Source organism: Alternaria viburni (genome assembly GCF_023758015.1).
Source record: "Alternaria viburni strain BMP 2772 chromosome Unknown scaffold_24, whole genome shotgun sequence".
Taxonomy (NCBI): Eukaryota; Fungi; Ascomycota; class Dothideomycetes; order Pleosporales; family Pleosporaceae; genus Alternaria; species Alternaria viburni.
The window spans coordinates 348,809-368,599 of record NW_026055793.1 but is presented as its reverse complement, the minus strand read 5'-3'; the positions used below and the strand labels follow the sequence as shown (position 1 = coordinate 368,599).

The 19,791-nt window shown below is 54.3% G+C and overlaps 7 protein-coding genes across 7 annotated transcripts; 4 read left to right on the top strand and 3 right to left on the bottom strand.

Moving 5' to 3' along the window:
• Nucleotides 1-523: 523 nt before the first annotated feature.
• On the top strand, nt 524-2,008 carry J4E79_009345 (uncharacterized protein; the record flags this gene model as incomplete). The annotated part of the gene is made up of 4 exons (XM_049358191.1): nt 524-571; nt 615-795; nt 1,197-1,514; nt 1,884-2,008. The coding sequence occupies 4 exons, from the start codon at nt 524-526 to the stop codon at nt 2,006-2,008; spliced, it is 672 nt and encodes a 223-aa protein (XP_049207407.1).
• A 1,901-nt stretch (nt 2,009-3,909) lies between these two features.
• J4E79_009344 (uncharacterized protein) lies at nt 3,910-4,656 on the bottom strand (the record flags this gene model as incomplete). Its single annotated transcript, XM_049358190.1, has 1 exon — nt 3,910-4,656. One exon carries the CDS (start codon nt 4,654-4,656, stop codon nt 3,910-3,912), a length of 747 nt encoding a protein of 248 aa, XP_049207406.1.
• Nucleotides 4,657-5,811: 1,155 nt separating this feature from the next.
• J4E79_009343 (uncharacterized protein) lies at nt 5,812-6,635 on the bottom strand (the record flags this gene model as incomplete). The annotated part of the gene is made up of 4 exons (XM_049358189.1): nt 5,812-6,280; nt 6,349-6,458; nt 6,516-6,550; nt 6,602-6,635. The coding sequence occupies 4 exons, from the start codon at nt 6,633-6,635 to the stop codon at nt 5,812-5,814; spliced, it is 648 nt and encodes a 215-aa protein (XP_049207405.1).
• A 1,283-nt stretch (nt 6,636-7,918) lies between these two features.
• Nucleotides 7,919-8,711, top strand: J4E79_009342 (uncharacterized protein; the record flags this gene model as incomplete). The annotated part of the gene is made up of 2 exons (XM_049358188.1): nt 7,919-8,320; nt 8,379-8,711. The coding sequence occupies 2 exons, from the start codon at nt 7,919-7,921 to the stop codon at nt 8,709-8,711; spliced, it is 735 nt and encodes a 244-aa protein (XP_049207404.1).
• An 891-nt stretch (nt 8,712-9,602) lies between these two features.
• Nucleotides 9,603-12,537, top strand: J4E79_009341 (uncharacterized protein; the record flags this gene model as incomplete). Its single annotated transcript, XM_049358187.1, has 2 exons — nt 9,603-12,443; nt 12,478-12,537. The coding sequence occupies 2 exons, from the start codon at nt 9,603-9,605 to the stop codon at nt 12,535-12,537; spliced, it is 2,901 nt and encodes a 966-aa protein (XP_049207403.1).
• Nucleotides 12,538-13,401: 864 nt separating this feature from the next.
• Nucleotides 13,402-15,629, bottom strand: J4E79_009340 (uncharacterized protein; the record flags this gene model as incomplete). Its single annotated transcript, XM_049358186.1, has 3 exons — nt 13,402-14,829; nt 14,886-15,021; nt 15,103-15,629. The coding sequence occupies 3 exons, from the start codon at nt 15,627-15,629 to the stop codon at nt 13,402-13,404; spliced, it is 2,091 nt and encodes a 696-aa protein (XP_049207402.1).
• Nucleotides 15,630-16,339: 710 nt separating this feature from the next.
• On the top strand, nt 16,340-18,954 carry J4E79_009339 (uncharacterized protein; the record flags this gene model as incomplete). The annotated part of the gene is made up of 2 exons (XM_049358185.1): nt 16,340-18,703; nt 18,787-18,954. The coding sequence occupies 2 exons, from the start codon at nt 16,340-16,342 to the stop codon at nt 18,952-18,954; spliced, it is 2,532 nt and encodes an 843-aa protein (XP_049207401.1).
• Nucleotides 18,955-19,791: the final 837 nt, after the last annotated feature.

Genomic DNA, 19,791 nt, shown 5'->3' with positions numbered 1-19,791 from the left:
TCGAGAACGACTGCAATCAGCCTCCACCAACCTCGCGATGCATGCAGCTGTCTAGTCAGCAACTTTCCGATGGCGATGCCTGCCACCGACAGCACCTTGCACTGTCTGTGTTGCTGCGCTCTCCCGGGCGCTACCCCAGCTTTTGCCTGCGCCACCCAGCTTCGCCTTCCCATGCGTTGACTGGCCTAAACATCTCAGGAGGCTGACTGCTGCCAGAGGGCACTATTTCCAGCATCTCATTCGTCAAAGATGTCATGGTAAGCCTTTGTGTTTCTATTCTCGCGTCTCACTTCCCAGCGCTTCCACCTTCCCTCGCTGTCATTCTGTTCGTCTCGAGGCGCATCTTCCCCGCATTCGGAATCGTGATCACCACCACCAACCTCTGTCGAGAATCACGCCGGCCCGCCCTCCCATGCCAGCCTGGTGTCACCCGGCAATGATGAAGCCACTCATGGCTCTCCTCGCGTCTTTCGCCTCCCCTGAGTTCTAGATGCTTTTCCGACCTGCACCTGCCACTCCAACGATGATCTCGCGCTTCCAACCTCCGTCATCTGTCACGCGACGCCCGCCAGTGGGGTTTCCTCTTCACGCCGTCTCGCTCACAATAGCCGCAGTACCCGTATGCACTAGACAGTCTCACAAGACTAGCACGCAATTCGTGGTCGGATGCCGACTTCCAAACCCTCATCGCATCGTTCCCAGACGACGCCAAACGCAGCGCCGATGCGCTACTCGCCCACGTACAAGACCTTACGCGGCGCGATGTCAAGGCTGTGTACTTGAAGCAACTACAAGGTGGGTAACAAATTGAGTGTTTCAACATGGACGACGCAGCCCGGGCCTCCCATGTCCAGCCAAATGATTGCCAACACCAAGCGCCGACACCGCGCCGCTCTAAAGCGGCTAGCTCGATCGAAACAGAGTAGTGATTCGATCGGCCAGTCACCACCGGCAGCATTATCGCGATAGTCGCCGCCTGTCGCAGCGACCCTTGGGGGTGCCAAACCCTCTTCCTGTCAGCTCGACGCCGCTGCAAGACCCCATTCCGTCCATCGCACCACAAGCGTGTCGATCAGCCCATTCTAAACGCTGCTTGCGTACTACCATCACCACACATGCACATTGCCTTTATCGATCTTATCAATCATCGGCCAATACACATAGTTGCACCGCAAAACTAACCCCTTTGCTCGCAGGCCACCTATGGACAACCGGGTTCCGCAACGGTGATCTCAAAACCCCGCTCTTCAGCGATGTAATCCCCCAACTCGAGCAGTGGAAAGCAGCCGGCAAAACACTGGCCATCTTCTCCTCCGGCAGCGTGCAGGCTCAGCTCCAGTTCTTTACCTACGTCACAGACGGTCCGAATACGCGGGACATTAAACCCCTGTTCGCCGCTCACTACGACACGGTGAACGCCGGTCCTAAAATGGAAAAGACGTCCTACGAGAAGATATGCCGTGAGCTGGGCAAGGACGTCAAGAATGTCGCTTTCTTGACTGATAATGTAAAAGGTATGTGGTATTTTTGTGAGGCTGTCACGGCGAATGGTGATTTGAAACAACACACCACCGCCTACTCACCGCCCTTACATCTGCACCCCACCACCGCATCTCCAACCCACTCTTTGTCTCGCGTTCCGAATTCGTTACTTACCTATCATCCCACCATCACACGTCCTTCGTCACGCCGCATATTCCCGTCTCTCGCCTACTGCCCCTCTCGTCCACATCCGCGTGTCTCTCGTTCCACATAAGTCTTTCCCATCACGCGACCCCACCATGTTTCACATCGACACATCGATACATCTTCTCCATCGCACGTGGCTAGCTCCATATGCACACTTCATGTACAGTGACTAACATGTTTTGTGATTTGAATAGAAGCTGAAGCGGCGGTGGATGCGGGTGTCTATGCTGTTGTCGTTGACAGACCGGGTAACGCGCCGTTGTCGGATGAGTCGAGGGAGACGTTCGCTGTCATTGAGACGTTGGATGCGTTGCCTTGAGCGGATCGACGATGAATGGGATGTTGTCGCTTGGAGCGCTGCGAGGAGAGCTTCATACGTGGTCGTCGTTGTCGGGACACGGGTATCGAGGCTTGATAACAGGTCAGATACGCAATATCAATATGAGCTCTTGCCTTCATTGAAGTACATTTCCATAGTAACGAAGCACTCGTAATGTCTACTCCACATGCGATCTATCGGTGATGCGATAACACCCCATTATCTGACGGTAATTTTCCATTTTCAAACCTGCACACCAAAGTACGAAAATAATTCATCTGCACTGCATAAGCAGTGGAAACATGTGCAACTGACACCATCACATAATCTTCATAGTTCTTCACAACAGTAAAAGTTCCTGGAAAAGAAAAGCGTTGTTGCAATTATCTTCCCCTCTCGATACATTCCACCCAATCCCGATGTCCTCCAACCCACTCATACACCTTTCCACCAATACACCGAACCTATAAATTTAGGGAAATACACGATACTATATAGCGCGCGATCCTGCCAACGAATAAAATTGGCACCATCGCGTGGTATATAGTATCCTCTATCCACCCAAACCTATACCTCACCCCCAAAAAAGCCAGCCAACAAACCTTACCATCCTTCCAGTACGCCATCACAACTTCCAGGGAGGTTACTCAGCACAGAATAGAGATTCTGATTCGATCCGCATGGATCTCTCGCTCGGAAGATTCTATGTTGAATTAAGTTAGAGCGGGAGATCTATGCAAATTCACTCAGAACCCCTTACCCCATCCTGACTACCTGAACTTACATTACGCCAACCTTTAAGGTTTCGTAAGTTGAAGGCTGCTGTAGCAATCTTCAACTGACAAAGTCTAGAAGATTGGGGGAATGATGAAGGTGTGGAAGGTGTGCGGTCTACGCGCACTGCCTACCCCGGGCTTGGGAATTATATCAGTCGAAGCAGCGGCTGCTATGATAGATGGCTATCACAGCAGCTGGTGCTTCGACTGATATAATTTACAAGACTGGGAGAGGGGAGGAATTCCGATACGAAAAGCGTGCGCCCGTTGGATTACTCGATCGTGCGGTCGTCGGAAGATAGCAAGCGTGGAGGTTTTGGATGGCCGGCAGTCCTGTTCGAGGTGTGAAGAGCATGGTAGAGTTCCTTTTCGTGTGCGCATTCCGTAGGAAAATCATCGTCCACATCGACGGTCGATGTTCGTTGATCTCATGGAAGCTTCTTCTCCACCCTACCTGAAGCTTGGTAGGGTGGAGCAGAAGCACCCATGAGATCAACGAAATCCGCCGACGTTTGCTCACCAACAACCAACAGATTAGTCGAAAGCTCGACGAAACCATCGATTAAGCCCGCTCGTGACCGTAGCGTTCAGGTCGACTGTTAATGTTCGTTGATCTCATGGACGCGAATTTCTCCACCATACCAGGCTTCACGGTATGGTGGAGAAATTTGCGTCCATGAGATCAACGAACATACACAGATACATGATTTCGCATGATTATGCCAGTGATCTATGCCTAAAGCATCGCGTCTTTCGCTCGATGTAAATACGCGGTGCTTTGGACATAGATCACTGACACAATCATCAATCATACGCCAGATCCATCGCCCGACGTGCGGTCACGAACGGCTTAGCCTAAGTCCTGAGACCATCGGCTAAGCCGCTCCTGACCGCACGTCGGCAAGAGCCTGACAGTCTCGTGGATGGTTCGTTGGTGTTGTTGTCTCGGTCGTCGCATCCGCTTTGAGGGTTGGGGTTGAAGATCGATAGGGACGTGTACGGGACAATTGCGAAAGGGATCGGCGTGGAATGAGCGTGTGCCGCCTGCGAAGCTCCCACAATGCGACGACTCAGCTCCAGACCCGGACTTTGTGAAACCCTGACCCCCTCCCATATTCCACCTCTTTAAAATTCATCCCCAGCGACCCTCCTAACCCACTCCACCGTCTCTTGCACACGACTCAGAAAAGGACTATGCCCACACGCCAGCCTCGTCACTTGCACCTCCCCACCCTCCGCCGTTGCCATCTCAATCATCTTATCCTGCGCAACGACCGGCATACTCCTATCCTCCTCGCAAACCAAATAAGCACTAGGGATATTCCTCCACGCCGCCCCCGTCGTCTTCGCATAAGCGCTCGCCAGCGAATGCGGTTGGATTTGCGAAAACCAGTACGTCTGTTCGTCGAGAGGAAGGTCGGAGTAGAAGACATGTGGGTCGAGAGCGTGGATATATGGTCCGGAGATTTCAGTCCAAGGAGGAAAGGTGTGGTTTACCGAGTCCATTAGGCTGACACCTTCGGGTAGCATGCTGGCAGCGATGTATCCACACTTCACCACTCCACCTCTTTTCCCTAGGGCTTCTCGCTCGGTTTTTCCGAAGCCGACGAGAGCGCTGCTGGCGACGATGCCGCCCCAACTGTGGGCTAGTACGACGACGTCGTTACCGGAGTCGCCGATGGCGGAGTTGATCATGGAGTGGACGATTGCAATGTCGGCTGAGAGATCGGTGGTAGGTGTGGTGCTGCCGACGGAGGCGAGTTGGCGTGCGTGCGTTGTGTACCCGAGAGCGTGCAGCTCGGTAGTAAGAAGAGAGAAGGCGGAGGGTGTGTGCCAGGCACCGGGAATGAGAACGACTTGTGGTTTTGTCATTGTTATTGGTGTGTTTGAGAAGGTCATTGGGAGTGGTGGTGTCTGTGATGCGAATAGGTCTGCGGACTGCAGCAATTTAAACATTTGCAAAGTAGGTGACCTAACGTCGGTGTAGGCTCCGGGGTATTTAGCTGTTTCCTAGGTCGGCCGAGAATGAACGAAATGGTCAAGCACGACCAGTACTAGCAAGTTTATCGCGCACTCCGAATGCGCCTGCCTTCGTGAATGACAGTCATACAGTCCAACGTAGTAGTTCCCAAACGTGGAAGTTTATCGCGCAGTTATCCCGATGGAGCGATTCCGCACGAAGAATGCTATGGCCCGGGGTCCTTGGGCACCGGAACTCCGAAACTAGGTTGTCGCGGGCGTGAATGGGGATGTGAACGGCGGCATGCCTCATCCATATGGTTCTCCGAAATACGGCCTTATCTCCACTCTCTTTGCTCGACGTAGGCATATATTCCTCTTGACCCAATGCTCCCATCGCATCTTGACAGTCTTTCTTCCCGTGCTTCCTACAATCCACGGGGCCATTGGCACTAGCTGGCTTCATTGTTTCCGACTGGAGAAAGGACAATTGGTCTGGACCGTATAGTCCGGTCAAGAGTCCCAGCCTGCTCCTATAGCCCCAAATTCTCTCTCCCTCCTCTTACAAACCACCCCCCTCGTATCTGATCATTCCGTCATGGTGTCGATACCGGCACGTGCGTCCGAGTCCTGTGCGGTGTTCACATGGCGTGCGTCGTATTGCCCGATGGCATAGTATCGTCCGTATACGTCCTGTCCACTGTCGTCCACTGCAGTATCCGTCGAAGTGTGCTGCGTTGACAAAAGGATAAGGTGCAAAACGAAATTGGTAGTGTGGAGTGGGGCAGACATGGTGTGAAGGATTAGCGAGGCATGTAGTGCTCACGACATGCTTCCAGCCAATTAGAGCTAGAGGCTTGGGAAGGCATCCTTGTCTTCTCGACAGCGCAATCATTCACATCGTGGAAACCAGGGTTGTATGAAGACTTGTATACGAAAAGCTGGAGCTTGGGTATTGTTGTGTATCTTTCGCCGTTTTTCGGCAATGTATGCGCCTCTAACGCCGACGGTGCCTAAAATGTCCTCCTTGTCCTTGGTACATGCTGAGTGCCGACTCGCTGCATGTGTCTAAAAGAATCTCCACCAGATGAAGACGATGATGATGAATGCTAGTCCGCCGATGGGACCGTACTGCTTCAACAACAACTCCCAATTGATGCGCACGGCAGCCTTCTTGTACTTCCTACTGTCCTCCCTTAACCGGCTCGAGATATCGCCCATCCTCTCCAGACTGTCTCCTCGATACAGCAGATCCTCAATGTTCTTGGTCATGACCTTGGTAACGTCCTTCAGCTCATCGTTCAACTTATCCAGATTCTGTGTCGCCCTCGAATCTTGGTATGTCTTCTTTGTGCTCTGAATGAACTGATCGAACCCGACGAATTCGTACGGTCGGCATGTGGGTGAGAGGTACTGTTGCGGTTGGTATGTGGTGGTGAATTCGCGCTGGAGGTCGGAGAGGTATGTGAAAGCGAGTTTGCGCGGGTAGGAACGGTCGCATATGCAGAGGAAGCAGAGGTCGCCTTCGATTATGTAGCTGGTGGTTGTGTTAGCATGTGATCGAGGATGCTTCTCTGCATGTAAAGGCAGGGGCAATGCGCATACTGGAATGTGTAGTTTCCGCTCTCTATACTCGCTTGTTGTTCGGCGTTACGGTTTAGGCGTCGCTGTAACATCTTTACTTTGTTCGTGGCCTCGATGAACTCGGCATCGTTCTAGAAAATGTGAGCCCCATTTTTAGGCTACGTGAACAGCTCGAGAGGCGCCGTTACCTGGTTATTGTCGACCGAGGCTACCAAATGAAGGCCTAGACATGTATCAGCACGTGTGCAGCCTTCAATATTGCTGAGTTACTGACCATCGAGCCGCGATATTATGGTGTGTTTGATCATGGCGGCGGTTGAGGGTGCGGAGAATTACAGCTGGTGAGTGTACAGCGTCGCCAAGTGTTATGTCGAGCGCAAACTTAGGCCCGAGGATGTGTAGTCGCGTGGTAGGGGATACGTGTCGGGCTGATGATACCAGATCGCAAAGATGACGATGCGGAAAGGTCGCGCGGGAAAGCGCACGGACGCGCCAACGGCCATCACCGAACAACCAGCATGCCGTGACCCTTCAATGCACTCTTCATCGTGACTCTACAGACGCGTTGATCCGAATCTCGAGACCGGAGAGACTGAATGCAGTAATATCGGTATCCTTGTGACTGAATATCTGGTACAACCTCAACTCAGCGCCCCAGCCACCATGCGGAGCCGAGCTTCTATCCTCGCGTACCCTTTCAACACCTTCACTCTATGCTGCGAGTGGCGGACGCGCTTTCTACCCTGATTCAATTCACTCGATGCTCCAAGCTTCCCAATGGAACGCGACCTTAGCCATCGGTAGATCAGCCTTGCCGAACGCGATAGCTACTGCCTCAACGCAAACGACACACACCGGCATTTTGCCAGTTGCCGTTCATCTCAACCTACCCAGGTAGTCGCCTGCACTTACGACGTCTTTTAAGAAACACCTGCTCAAGTTCACATCAAACTCCTGCATTCAGTCCGAACGGCAAAATGTCGTTACCAGTAAGGTGCGTTCCCATTATTCACTACACCATGTACCATGCGGCGTCTTTACGACTTGTCTGCCAAGCGCGTGACTACCATTGTGCAACTGCTCAATACAACCTCCACATTCACTTCGCGCACCGACACTCTTGTCTTTTCACACGTGCCTATCGCTTGGTCCAGTAGCCTATTGTTCGCCTGTATCCACTGTCCGACAATAGAAAGCTCAGCGCGGATTGGCAACCCATACGTCGTCTCTCTCAGCTCCGATTGACAATCATAGACCTTCGTCCGCCACCCGACTCACCTCTCCACACGACTATCAACCGACACCTGTTCCGCCCGCACCAAAATCAGAGCAAACCACCGCACCACCTCCAACAACACCAAACAAACGAGCCAAGATGCACCACTCTGACCCAGACTCATCACCTCTATCTTCGCCGCCCTCTTCTCCATCTGAGCAGGTCTCACCCATCCCCTCAAGCCTGCCGAGCCAAGTCCCAAATTCTGCCATCTCAACAACAGAAAACGACTCGTCCATCATGCCATCGATCGAGTCTCCATCCTTACCTCAGCAGGCGCTGGCGCCTGCATCTACTACTATGCCGACATCCAACATGGGCGCTAAACGCGCATCTAAGCAGAGCCCGAAGAGATCTCACGAAGAAGTCGATGATGACGACGAAGAGCCCGCCTTCGGTACACCGCCTCCCAAACGCGCAGCCAGGAGCACAAGCTCAGCAACAAAAGCCAAGACTACGAAGAAGAAGACGCCTGCTCCAAAGAAGCCTGCGCCCAAAAAGCCAGCCCCGAAGAAAGCAGCAGCCAAGAAACCCGCTCCTGCAGCAACACCCAGCTCACGTCCCTGGCGCAACCGCAAAGCACCAGAGCGTTTCGAGGAGTTTGAGGAAAAGCCCACTTCCAAAGCTGCCCCGACCAAGAAGGGATCAAGCAAAGTTTTCGATCCAGTTTACATCACCACCAACTCCTCCAGCCGCCTAGTCAAAGCTGACATCTACGTAAGTCTTCGTCGCAATCCACTCACCACCCACACGTCAAAGAGCTCACACATCGCAGCACATGCTCCTTGAAGGACCAGCCTGGACCAATCTCAGCGCAGAGCAGCAAACTACACTCATATCTATGCTCCCCGAGAATAACACGCACCAAGCTCTGCTCGCCAAGATCAGCGCCGGCAACACAGAAGACACACGGCCTTCAGCCTTCACGCTAGCAAACAACTGCTTCCGTACCGATGTCGCCAAGTTCCAAGAAGATCTCAAGAACGGTCATTTGGCCAAGACGTGGCAGGCTGCTGCTGAGCAGGCTGTGATTGAACGTGCGGCGGGGGAGTATGACGAGTGGAAAGCGGCGGAGGCGGAGTCGTGGTGGGGTCAGAAGAGCAGGTGAGGTCTTTGATGGCAACTGTTGAGCTTATGATGATGGCTCAGACGGAAGTTCTGGTGCGCGCGCCTCGTGCGGCGTCAAATGGGACTCTGGAGTGCGAGTTTGGGGGAACTTGGTGGGCAACCCCGAGGTTCAGTTGCGACATCTAGTACGTATCTTCCCTCCTAGATATCATTTCTGCAAAAAGTGCGTGTGAAAAGCCGCCTCTCCTCCGTATTCAGTGTGTCCCTCCAGTCTAGCTATAAGTGTCTCCTTATCTCTTTGTTCCTTTGTTTGGCCACCGATCGCATCAGTGAAAGACCAAAACTTCCAACAACGTGACTTCTCCGTTACGTCAGCGCACACTATTGCGACTTAGCGAGTGTAAACAACAATTTTTCTTGTTTCCATGCATTCATTGAGTCGCGACTCTGCTACCCCTCTACCTTGGATATTCTCAGCCCACTGCGACGACACCGCGACGACACTACGACGTGCACTCCCGCATCCGTCAGCAACCGCAGCAGCATTGAAGACGCCGAGGCTCAAATAAACAGCCCAAAGGAACTACACCGCAACCGAACAAGCGAACACTTGCGCGACAACCTTGGAAGGTCTCTACCGCAGTCACGCTATCAGCGTAAGTCCAAACCCCGCTTCATCATCCCATCCACACGATCACTAACACACCCTTCAGCGCCGTGACAAGTAGCGAAGACGTCTCCGTCTACTACCCCTTTAAATACTGCGCCAGAGACATCCAATCTCCTGCAAGGCGTGAGTACCAACTTCGCGACCGTCGCCAGAACCGCCGCCGCCACCGCTGCAGTGACCGCGACAAACACCATCAGTAAAACCGCAAACACAACATCAACACTCGCCGCTTCCGCCACCTCCAACAACACAGCCGCAAAGATGGACGCTATCGTCTCACCAACTCTGTTCAAGCTTGTAAGCGCCGGCTACACTATCATGAACAAGGCCAATTCCGCACTCGAATATCGCGCCCTCGAATACGCATTGTACTCCGTCATGACTGTTCGGGGCACTGTAAGTGTGATGAGAATCTGGAAAGGCGCAAGGACTCCACCAGGAGTCGACCATAACACATGGAAGGCTATCACTTGGCGCGTTCTTAACTGGCTTCAAATTAGGCTTAAGACTAATGCTGGTCTACGGAAAGAGCTGGAAGTTGCGAAGAAGCAACAGAAGGAGTACGAGATGAAGGAGAAGGCGAGGTCTGATCGAGCGCGTCGAACTACACAGGTCGACGAAATTCCAGACTTTGCGACACCTGTGCGCGAAGAGCCTACACAGACACCAGAAGTGGTCCGCAAACTACAAGAGGCACTCAAGGACACGACTGAGCGCTTGAAACGCAGCAACGCGCTGGTCAAAGAGCTCCAGCAGTCTACGAGCAAGCCTGCGCACCCGAGTAGAATGTCCACCTCGTCTCTCAACTCCTCAACTCCAAAGCGAGATGCACTGGAGGATATGGGGCATCAGCTTCGGGCGGCGCGGCAAGAGGCTGTAGATGCCAAGATGGAAGCTGCTTCCAAGGACGAGCAGCTACGCCTGGTGCGAGAAGAGGCCGATGGCGCTAAAGCCAAAGTCGCTTCGCTACTGGCTTCCCATGGTCAAGAGCCTCAGGCAGTACCGGGAGGGATTGAGGCGGTTGAAGCACAAGTGGCATCCCTGAAGTCCGAGCTGGAAGCTGCACGACAGGAAACACAGATGGCTAACGTGGAACTCCTCTCAGTCAAGGAGCAATTGGGCTGTGCGAACAACGCCATTAAAACCGCTGGATCTGGCTTGGCTCAGGTGAAAGAACTCGTGGCGAAAGTCCAAGAAGAGAAGGAAGAGGCTGAGGCCAACGCAGCTTCTCTAACCATGCAGTTGACAGCGTCCCGAGAGGAAGAAGAAAAGGGCAGGGCCGATGCAGCTTCGATGGAGAAAGACTTCCACGAGGTGCGATTACGACATAGCAAGGAAGTCACCGCGCTCAAAGAGCAGGTCAAGGAGTGGGAAGGCATTGCTGCGGAGGCGAAGCAGATCAACGATAATGTGCAGACCGCGCTTAATGAAGAGAATGAGGAGCTCAAGAAGCAGCTGAAGGAGGAGGGTGCTCGTCGCGAGGCATTGGAGAAGGAGGTCAAGAAGCTGAAGTCAGAGACTGACGGTGCGAAAGCTACAGAGATGACTGTCACCGCGGCGACGTCGCTCACTCCATCTGAGACGCAAAAGCCACCGAGCGCGATCTCTTCCTACCAGCCTATGGATAATCAGCCACGTCTCGTCCCCGTTGCCGGTCTCACAAGCCCATCTACACCCATTCCCATCGCATTATCAGGCCCGACAACCACTCCCGATACCTCGACACCAAAGGACCACAAAAAACTCACCGCAGACTGGAATGCTAGGACGATCACACTCCCTGCATACATTGAAGGCTTGGATGCGTTGAAGCGGAAGTCTGATGATGAGGGCGAGACACCCAGACCGGTCAAGCAGCTTCGGCTTAGCGGCGAGAGTGCGGAGATTCCAACAGGAAATCTACTCACGCCTGGCGGTGGACCCGCATTCAAATTTGCCGTACAAGAACAGGTCCAAGTCCAAGAAGAACAGACAGATGATGATGGTGACGCGTCTATCGACTTATTCTGGGATTCTTTCGAGGGCGATGCGGACAACTCAGGCACTTTCACATATGGCTTGGGCGACGAAGTTGGCGCGGAGGCAGCAGGTCTTCCCGAGCAAGACGCAGATAACGCCGAGACAAACACTCAAGGCGATATCCTCGTCATTGACGGCGATACCATCATCGATGATAGCGACCACAGCAACGACGATCTCTACGCCATGCCTTCGCCGAGTCCAAACAAGCAGCCGCCGCAGGTCGTTAGCGATGTCCCCGACATCGATGTCCCCGATGTCGACATCCCTGACATCGAGCTGACTCCAGCTACCAAGCGGAAGATTGGCATTGAGGGCGATGAGGAAGCGTCGGCAAAGCCATCTCAGGTACCGAGGACGAAGGAGGACCTTGCTGATGAGCAGACACTGGCTTTGGAGGACATGACTCCAATTGCCGTTACTCGCAAGCCTGCTATCATATTGACGCCTGCTACGAAGCGGCTCTTGACAGAAGATGACGGTGAGGAGCCGCCGAGGTCGTCACAGATGCCATCTAGATCAGCACAGTTGCTACTGAGGTCATCGAAGACGCCGAGGACGACGGTTGACCTTGGTGATGAGGAGACTCCGACTTTGGACGAGATGACGGAGAACGTTGTGAGCGCGTCTCGCGAAGGAGACGAGGCGACTGAAGTCCGCGGTCCACCCGAAGTTCCAGCCCACAAGCATGATGCTCCACCGGCAGCCCATCCCGCGTCGACTGAGGAAGCGGAGCCGAACAACATCCCTACCATGGGCAACACCGACGCAACAAACGTCGTCAACACCGCCGGCGCCATGAACCTTGCACCAACCCAAGTACCCAATAACAGCACTCTTTTACCCGAACCCGTCGCAAGTCCCGGTAGGAGAACGCGCAATGCCGGCAAGCCTGTAGGGTCTCTCAACGAGAACGTGTTGAGTAAGATGTCTGCGTCGCCGATGAAGGGTGAGAAAGAGATAGATGCGGAGAAGGCGAAGGGACAGGGCAAGTCGCCGGTGAAGACAAGGGCGAAATCGCCGACAAAGACAGCAGCGAAGGCCCCAGCGAAGGCGCCGGCAAAGGCACCGGAGAGATCGCGAGTGAGTAGGAGCCCGTCTAAGGGAAATGTGATAGATCTTAGCTTCAAGCAAGGTCGATGAGAAGCAGGAGAACGGAAATGAGAACGGAGAATGAGGACGAAGACGAAAACGAGAACGAGAACGACAGCAAGAACAAGAACGACACAAGCACAACAAACATCTCCGTCGCAAAGAGACGACTAGATCTCTCGACTGCATTCGCGAGGCTCGTGTATATGACACGAGGATACGAAGCGATGCGGTCTCCCCCTTAAAAAACAAAAGACGCTCACAGGACCGATGACAAGAGGGTGCTGATCGGATGTTGAGCAGAAGAGAAAGAGCAGGAGACTATACCAATCAGTGCGGCACCGTTAATCTGGGTGTTGGCATTGATAGCGAGGTATAGGACGGGTTTGGTGTGAGAATGTGATGAAAGGGATGATGTGATGGAAGGGATGGAAACGATGATTCTGGTGGGGTTTACTTTAACGGGTTTGCGATGGTGTTGGTGGAGGGTTTGGAGGGGTTGGTGTTTTGTAGCACGGCGTGGGTTGGAAAGAAGAAGAAGAAGATGGAAAAGGGAGCGCTGCTATCTCCAAAGAGAGCTGGTACAAGGAATATGAGAGAAGATGATGGATGGGACGCGGGCGAGTGTGGTCAAGCCATGGAAAGATGGACAGAAAGGAGTGTCCACCCATCAGATTGAGTAGCACATCGCCAGACGTCTGCGTTGAGTAATGCGAAGGTGCGCCTGCAGCAATTTGCGGTATACAGTCTGCGGTGTCCTTTTCTTTGACTAAGATCGTAAACACATGTATTCACGTCTATAATTGAATTCATGGCTACTGTCGATGTAGACAGAATTGATCATTCATCTCCCCATATCTCTCATCGCAGGACTACACGACTGTCAAGAACCACGCCTTCAGTATCGAGTGACCCACACTGCGCTAATCACTACCACATCGCTTCCTGCTTACCAGTGGTAGTCCACCTTGGGAATAGCCTCTGGTCGAGACGCACCCCTGGGCGAGTCCGAACGACCGCGACCGCGACCACCTCCTCGTGACTGACTGCTTGCCCGTCCACGAGAAGTTCCCTGTCTAGCACCATCACGGTATCCGCTCGAAGCTTGATATCCACGACCATGACTTGTGTCTATACCAAAATCCGAATAACCGTCATACTGAGGGATAGCCTTCGTCATGGGCTGTGCTGGCTTCGGTGCGAGAGCAGTCGCAAGGGGTACAGGTACGCCGCCATCTCCAGTCGCTTCATGATCGCTCCAGCCCTCGGCATCATCCTTAACCCTCTGCTCGGCATCCTCAAGAGCAGCCTGAAGTTTAGCATTCCTCTCGTTTTCTCGCAGATCGTCCAACTCTGGAGAACCTCGAAGGGTAGCCTCCTTTACACATATGGCTAGCATAGCCCACACGGTGTATACAGCATCGTTGCCTGCGTTATGAAGAAACCACGCGGGGACATCGAAGGCGTTCATGATGCGACCTAGACTGGTAGGCTGCTGCTCCCGACGCCAGACTTTGTACATGGTCGCGGTATCCATGGCCTCAAGGATGTTCTCTACCTTCATCGGATCGTATCCAAGCTGTTGGAGGTAGCGAACGTCGCCCAGAGTATCATGACCGAGGAAGACAATGTTACGCTTCTCAGTAGGATGAAAGTGGCTGAGGAAGTCGTCGTCGTCTTGGGCTGCGAAAGGGGCGTGGAAACAGGCCGCGACATGACTCGCAGCTTCTTTGAGTGATATAAAGGTCGACTGGCCGAACTTGAAGCTATCAGGATGTCCAGCAACGAATTCGGAATTGACCAGGTGACGATGTTCCTTGATGCGAAAGTGACGGGCACGAATCTTCTCTCTCCAGGCCTCGCCGTCCTTGCCAGACGGAACACCTACCAGCTCGCGTGTATCCAAGGTGGCGACACCGACTTCAGTGATCTTGTGATGGGCCCTCTCATACGACTCAACATCAACACAGACGAAGACGACAGACTGATCGAAGGGGAATGGAGCTGGCTGGGATGGATCGACTGCCGGAGATAAGGTCGACGATGATGGGTCCTGAATAGAATCGCGCAGACCAAGATACCTGGACGCGCGTTTGAACTGATCCGTCATTGACTTGTTCTTGCCCAGTCGCTCTTGTTGCTTCTTTGCTTTGTTCGCCTTGTTCTTGGCCTTCTGTGCTTCAGCCAGGTTCTCCATCAGTTGCTTGAAGTCCTCCAGAGTGGGTTGTTCAAGCGGTGGGTGTGACGGTTCGCCTGCCGCGCGGAAGTGCTCGTTGGGGGCGTTTTCGGCCATGCTGTCGACGTCTTCGCGCGAGTGCGAGCGTCCAAGGTATCGAGGTAAGCAGCGAGGATGATCAGGGAATTGCACAAGTAGGCCCTGGACATGACAGTTAGTCTAAAGTTCGGGCAGTACGTATGAGCGGGCAATGTCACCTCCTCACGCTGCTGGTCGCTGATCCTCAAAGAGAGATTGAGGTGCTTGTTGATCTCACCAAGCAAGGCTAACACTTGAATCTCACGAACGAGTACAAAGGGTTTGGATGTCTCTTCGATATCCCAGACGTAGTACCTGGTGAGGTTAGCAAGTGATTGGTGAGAGTCGTCGCGATGCGGTGATATCCTTCAAAGTAATCATGTGAGGCGAACTTACAGGTCCCACTCTCGCTGCCAAAACTTTCCTTGGTCGAAAAAGGCAGATGCAATGTCTTGCATATGACTCTTATCGCAGTACTTGTAAGGGTACTTGGACAGGGCCTGGATGGGTGTGAAGTGATGGCGAGGTGAGGCTAAGTCACCACGTTGCAGATCGGTAGCCGGAAGACCAGCGGCATCAGTTCGAGGAGCTGGGGCTGAGGCGGGGGATAGGCGCATCGAGTCCAGGTTCGGGTTGAAGGAGCTATCGGCGTCTTTGACCCAGACGTATCGGCGCTCGGTGTTCTCGACGGCAGGCGGCGTCTTTATGGACGTATCGATCTTACTGGTTGAGTTTTGTTTGCTAGCAGGCGCATTCGGCGGTGTGTTCTCCAGTGATACACCGCCAGTGGAGTCGTTGTAGCTGGCATGGTCAGGTTTGGGTTCTGGGTTGGGCTCAGGGTGTGGAGACACGGGGCGGTCAGGAAGAGCATCAAGGTCTGTTTGAACGAACCTCCGAAGACGCTGTAGCCGTGCCGAAGCCATGGTGGTTGTTTAACGAATGGAACTGGTGGGAATTGTTTGCGATAGAAAGCGCGAAGATATATGCGGGGATCGCGCTTGGACAGACGGATGAGGGAGGAGCAAACGGCAGGCGCGGTGAGCGAGAGCCTCACCCAGACATCTGAGGGAACTGAAAAGAGAGTCTGACTTGATCTGATAGTGGTCTTTACAAAGGAGATGTATCAATTGAAGGCGCACGGTGTAGATTTGAGGAGACGTGTGTTTGAAGGTGCATTATCACGGAAGGTGCACCTTATGCCACCTAGGTGTCCGTGGAATTACATACCGACTCAGGTAGGTGCAGATGCAAAGCCTTCCCAGGCATAAGGTCAGCGTGACACATTTTCTTGCCAGTAAGGTGACGCACGAGAGTGAAGGACGATACAGTTGCTAAGCACAGATGAGGTGTGCGGGGCGGGCGGGAGTTGCGAGCCGGCAGCTGGGCAAACTCGCAAGCGCATGGGCGTTCCTGAGCGATCGACAAGAGGCGCGCCCAAAGCGGCTAGCACGAACTCCCTCCGCGAACCTCAGTGCGACCAGCTCCCATCAGCCGCCCTATCTTGTCAGCGCATATCGCAACTCGCGCCCTCACGATCGCGCTGATTCTCCTCAATACTCTAGTTGACGCGTGGCTGGAGAGTCTGACGCGTGCGTCGCAACCCTCCATCTACTCTGCCTCCCCGCGATGCGCCATGTCTGAAGCCGACGATGCGCCAGAAATGGCCCAACCCGCCCCGAACCCGGACGCCCAGACGACGGTCAACGACTTCCTCGACTACACCGAATTCTTCCCGTCGGACCTGGTGCGCTCGCTGACGCTGATTGCCGACCTCGACTCGACCTACTCCGACGCCGTCCAGCAGGTCCACGAGCTGACGGTCCAGTATGGCAAGCTGCCCGCCCTCCCCGAGCAAGAGCGCCCCGACCCGGTATTACTACGCAAGAACATCGCCCAGCATCTTCAAAAGGCCATCAACCAGCGAGAGTTTGCCTACACAGAAGCGTCGCGGCTGTATGAGGTCACCGTCCGCCACTGCCAGCGCTCGTCAGTCATCAAGCGGAAACTCCAAGCCCAGCCACAGCCGCCCTCACGCGACCCGACGCCCCCGCCAGTCTCTCCCAGCGCCCACCGACCCGTAAACCGCGACTACATACGCCCCGCCCACCTGCGCCTCACCTTCGATGGCGGCCGACATGGCGCCAACACCTCACGACCCCGAGACAGGCACCGGAAGACCGCCGTTCCTCTGCCACGCGGACGTGGGCGCCGCGGTGCAACATACTCGTCAGACTCGGATGGTGGTTCAGGCATCGACGTGGCATCACCCAGGAAGCGCAAGGACAACCGGGACAGACATTCAAGGGCGACTGGGGGCAGGTCGCGCGCTGCTGGCGTACTCGGTACCAACGTGCACAGCTCCATCGCCGGCATATCCACCAGCAATGCGCTCGCACAATTGGCCCCACCACCAGCCGATGCGAAACCTGGTAGCAAATGGGCGCCCTGGAAGAAGTTGACCGAATACGAAATGGCCGTCCTGCGCAAGCAGATGAAGAAGAACGCTGTATGGACTCCTAGTCAGACCATGATGATACGCGAGCTGGAGAAGAAGCACCGCACAGAGGCCGACTACGAGAGGGAGAAGGCTCGCTGCGAGGCGACAGGTGAACACTTCCTGGACGAGGAGCCCGAGACGCTGCAACAGATTATGACGGCTTCTGGCCTGGGGCTTTTGGCACCGCATGGCCCGCAGGCAGCAAATCCACCCCCGCCCATCGAGTCTGTCGAGGAAGATTCCAGGGAAGAATCCGGTCCAGTCAGCATCCGCCTCAAGCCTGTCGCGACAAAAGAAGGCAGGAAGCTCGACCGCATGTCACAGCGCCAAAAGGCTATGCACGACGCCCAGGAGCTCATTGCCACTTCTGAGAAGGTAAAAGAAGCTGCTAAGGAGCTTACGGAGCTCAACTTCAGCTCTAGTATTGCAACTGCGAATCAGAAGAAGAAGACTCCGCTCAGGCTATCGAACAAGCGGAAGCGCGATGCATCCCCTCCACCCACCACCGACGGCGCTATCGAGACCACCAGAGAAGCATCGGTAGCAACTCAAGACAGCGCGTCAAGGCCGCCAGAACCCAAGCGCGCACGTCTGCAGCTCATCGCTCCTGCACCAAGCTCGGTCGCCTCCCCGATACCGACTCCCAACTCGACCGTGTCCACCCCTCGCGATCGGACGGTCTCCGTTGTGCCCTCCCCCAGAGTAAGCACACCGGTACCAGTCCCAGAGCCTGCAAAGCCATCGACGAATGGGAATACCGTGCAAGTGCCGCTTGCGCCAGCAGGTCCAAGCACGCCGAAAGTCAGCAAGGCCGTCTCGAAAGAGGCAAGTCCTGAGCTCACACCCATTACAACGTCGCCAGTACCGCCAGAGGAGTCACCTGCTGTGGCACAGGCTCAGCAATCACCAGTACCTGTTAAAGCCCCAACTCCTCCAGCTTCAGTCTCAGTCTCAGTCTCAGCACCAACAGCAGCTTCGACCAGGCCCAAACGCGAATCCGTTGCTCCGAAAGCTCCCACCCCGCCAGTGGCCACTCTCCCGCCCACCAAGTCTTCAAAGACACCTACACCCGTACCTGAGCCCCACCCAGAGACACCTGCAGCACCGACCCTACGTCCTCGCTCTGCACGCGGCCACGTCCCTACACCCAAGGCGCAAAGCGAAGAGCCCAAGCCGAACGAAGAAGGTAGGATAACTCGCGAAACCCGTCGTCATAGTGTCTTTAGCCAACCCGCAACCACGCTCACAGTACCTGCACCCCCACCCCCACCTACCCGCACTAGTAGCCGGCGGAAGCCTCCTCCAAAGGGTGAAGTCACGAATGCAGAAGACGGCCAAAAGACAGTCACAAACGTCAAGCGCGCTCAAGGCAGCAAGAACAAGCGGAAGAAAAAGGCAGAGGAAGAGGCGGAGCAAGCCGACGACATCGATCCCAACGAGCCCCGATATTGTATCTGCGACGACGTTAGTTACGGGCAGATGATATCGTGTGATAATAACGTAAGTCCAATCTTTTCCACCAACAATAATCCCCACCTCCTCTGTTCTGCAAATCCGAAACTAACAAACATCCCCCCCAACAGTGCGATAAGGAGTGGTTCCATCTCCCCTGCATGGACATGACCGAAGACGACATCCCTTCCCGCCGCGCCAAATGGTACTGTCCAGACTGTCGCGTTACTCTGGGCACAGATGCTTATGGCAACCCGTTGGTTCCGCCTCCGCTGCCGGGTCGCCGCGGTAATCGGTAGGTTCTTCACCCTTTTCTCGTCTTCACGGGCCCGACGTTAAGATGTTAATGTTTGTTTGAGGGGATGGAGTACTTAGTAAGGTTGATAGGTCGTCGGCTTGAAAGGAAGGAAGGAAGGATAGGATATCGGTGTCCATGGGATGGGTCTGGGGTTGGGGTATGGATTGGTATAGGATTGGATTGGTAAGGGATGCTATGGTATGGATTGGTATGGGATGGGATGGTATTCTTCACCCCCAAGGGAGGGCGAAGGTGTATCAAACATAGGGTTCTGGGTGTTCGCTGGTATTCCTTTGTTTTACTGGCGTGGTGTCTGGAGTTGACAGCGTATTTTTGTCTACGGACAGCTGTCTCTTGGGTATGAATATACCCATCTAGTTTATCGTATCACCATGGCACTTTGGAATTGAAAGGGCGCTATGTGCCCGTTGTTTCTTGTTGATGAGGAGTGTGTTTGACAGCGGGGGGTTGACGGGTTTCTGGGTGTTGTGTTTAACCTCCAGGGCTGCAGCTTCCTTGAATGGTGCTGTGAGGTTTGCTGGGCACTGCGCACGGATGGTAGCTAGGAGTGATGACGTGTGTGTTGATGGGGAAGGAACCCTCGAACCATCCCGAGGTCGCGAGCACACAGCCTCCAGCGACATTCACTGGTTCCCAACTCTCGAACCCATTCACTTCAAATCACTCTTCTTACCTTCACAATGGGCTACTGTCATGCATTCACCTGTAGTTCTCGCTGCCTGCAGAAGTATGGCCGTTGCCCGCCTGCCTCCTTCCGCCTTGCACCTTCCTCCTACCCTGACCACCGCAAAATTCCTCTAACGCTCAACTGTACCTT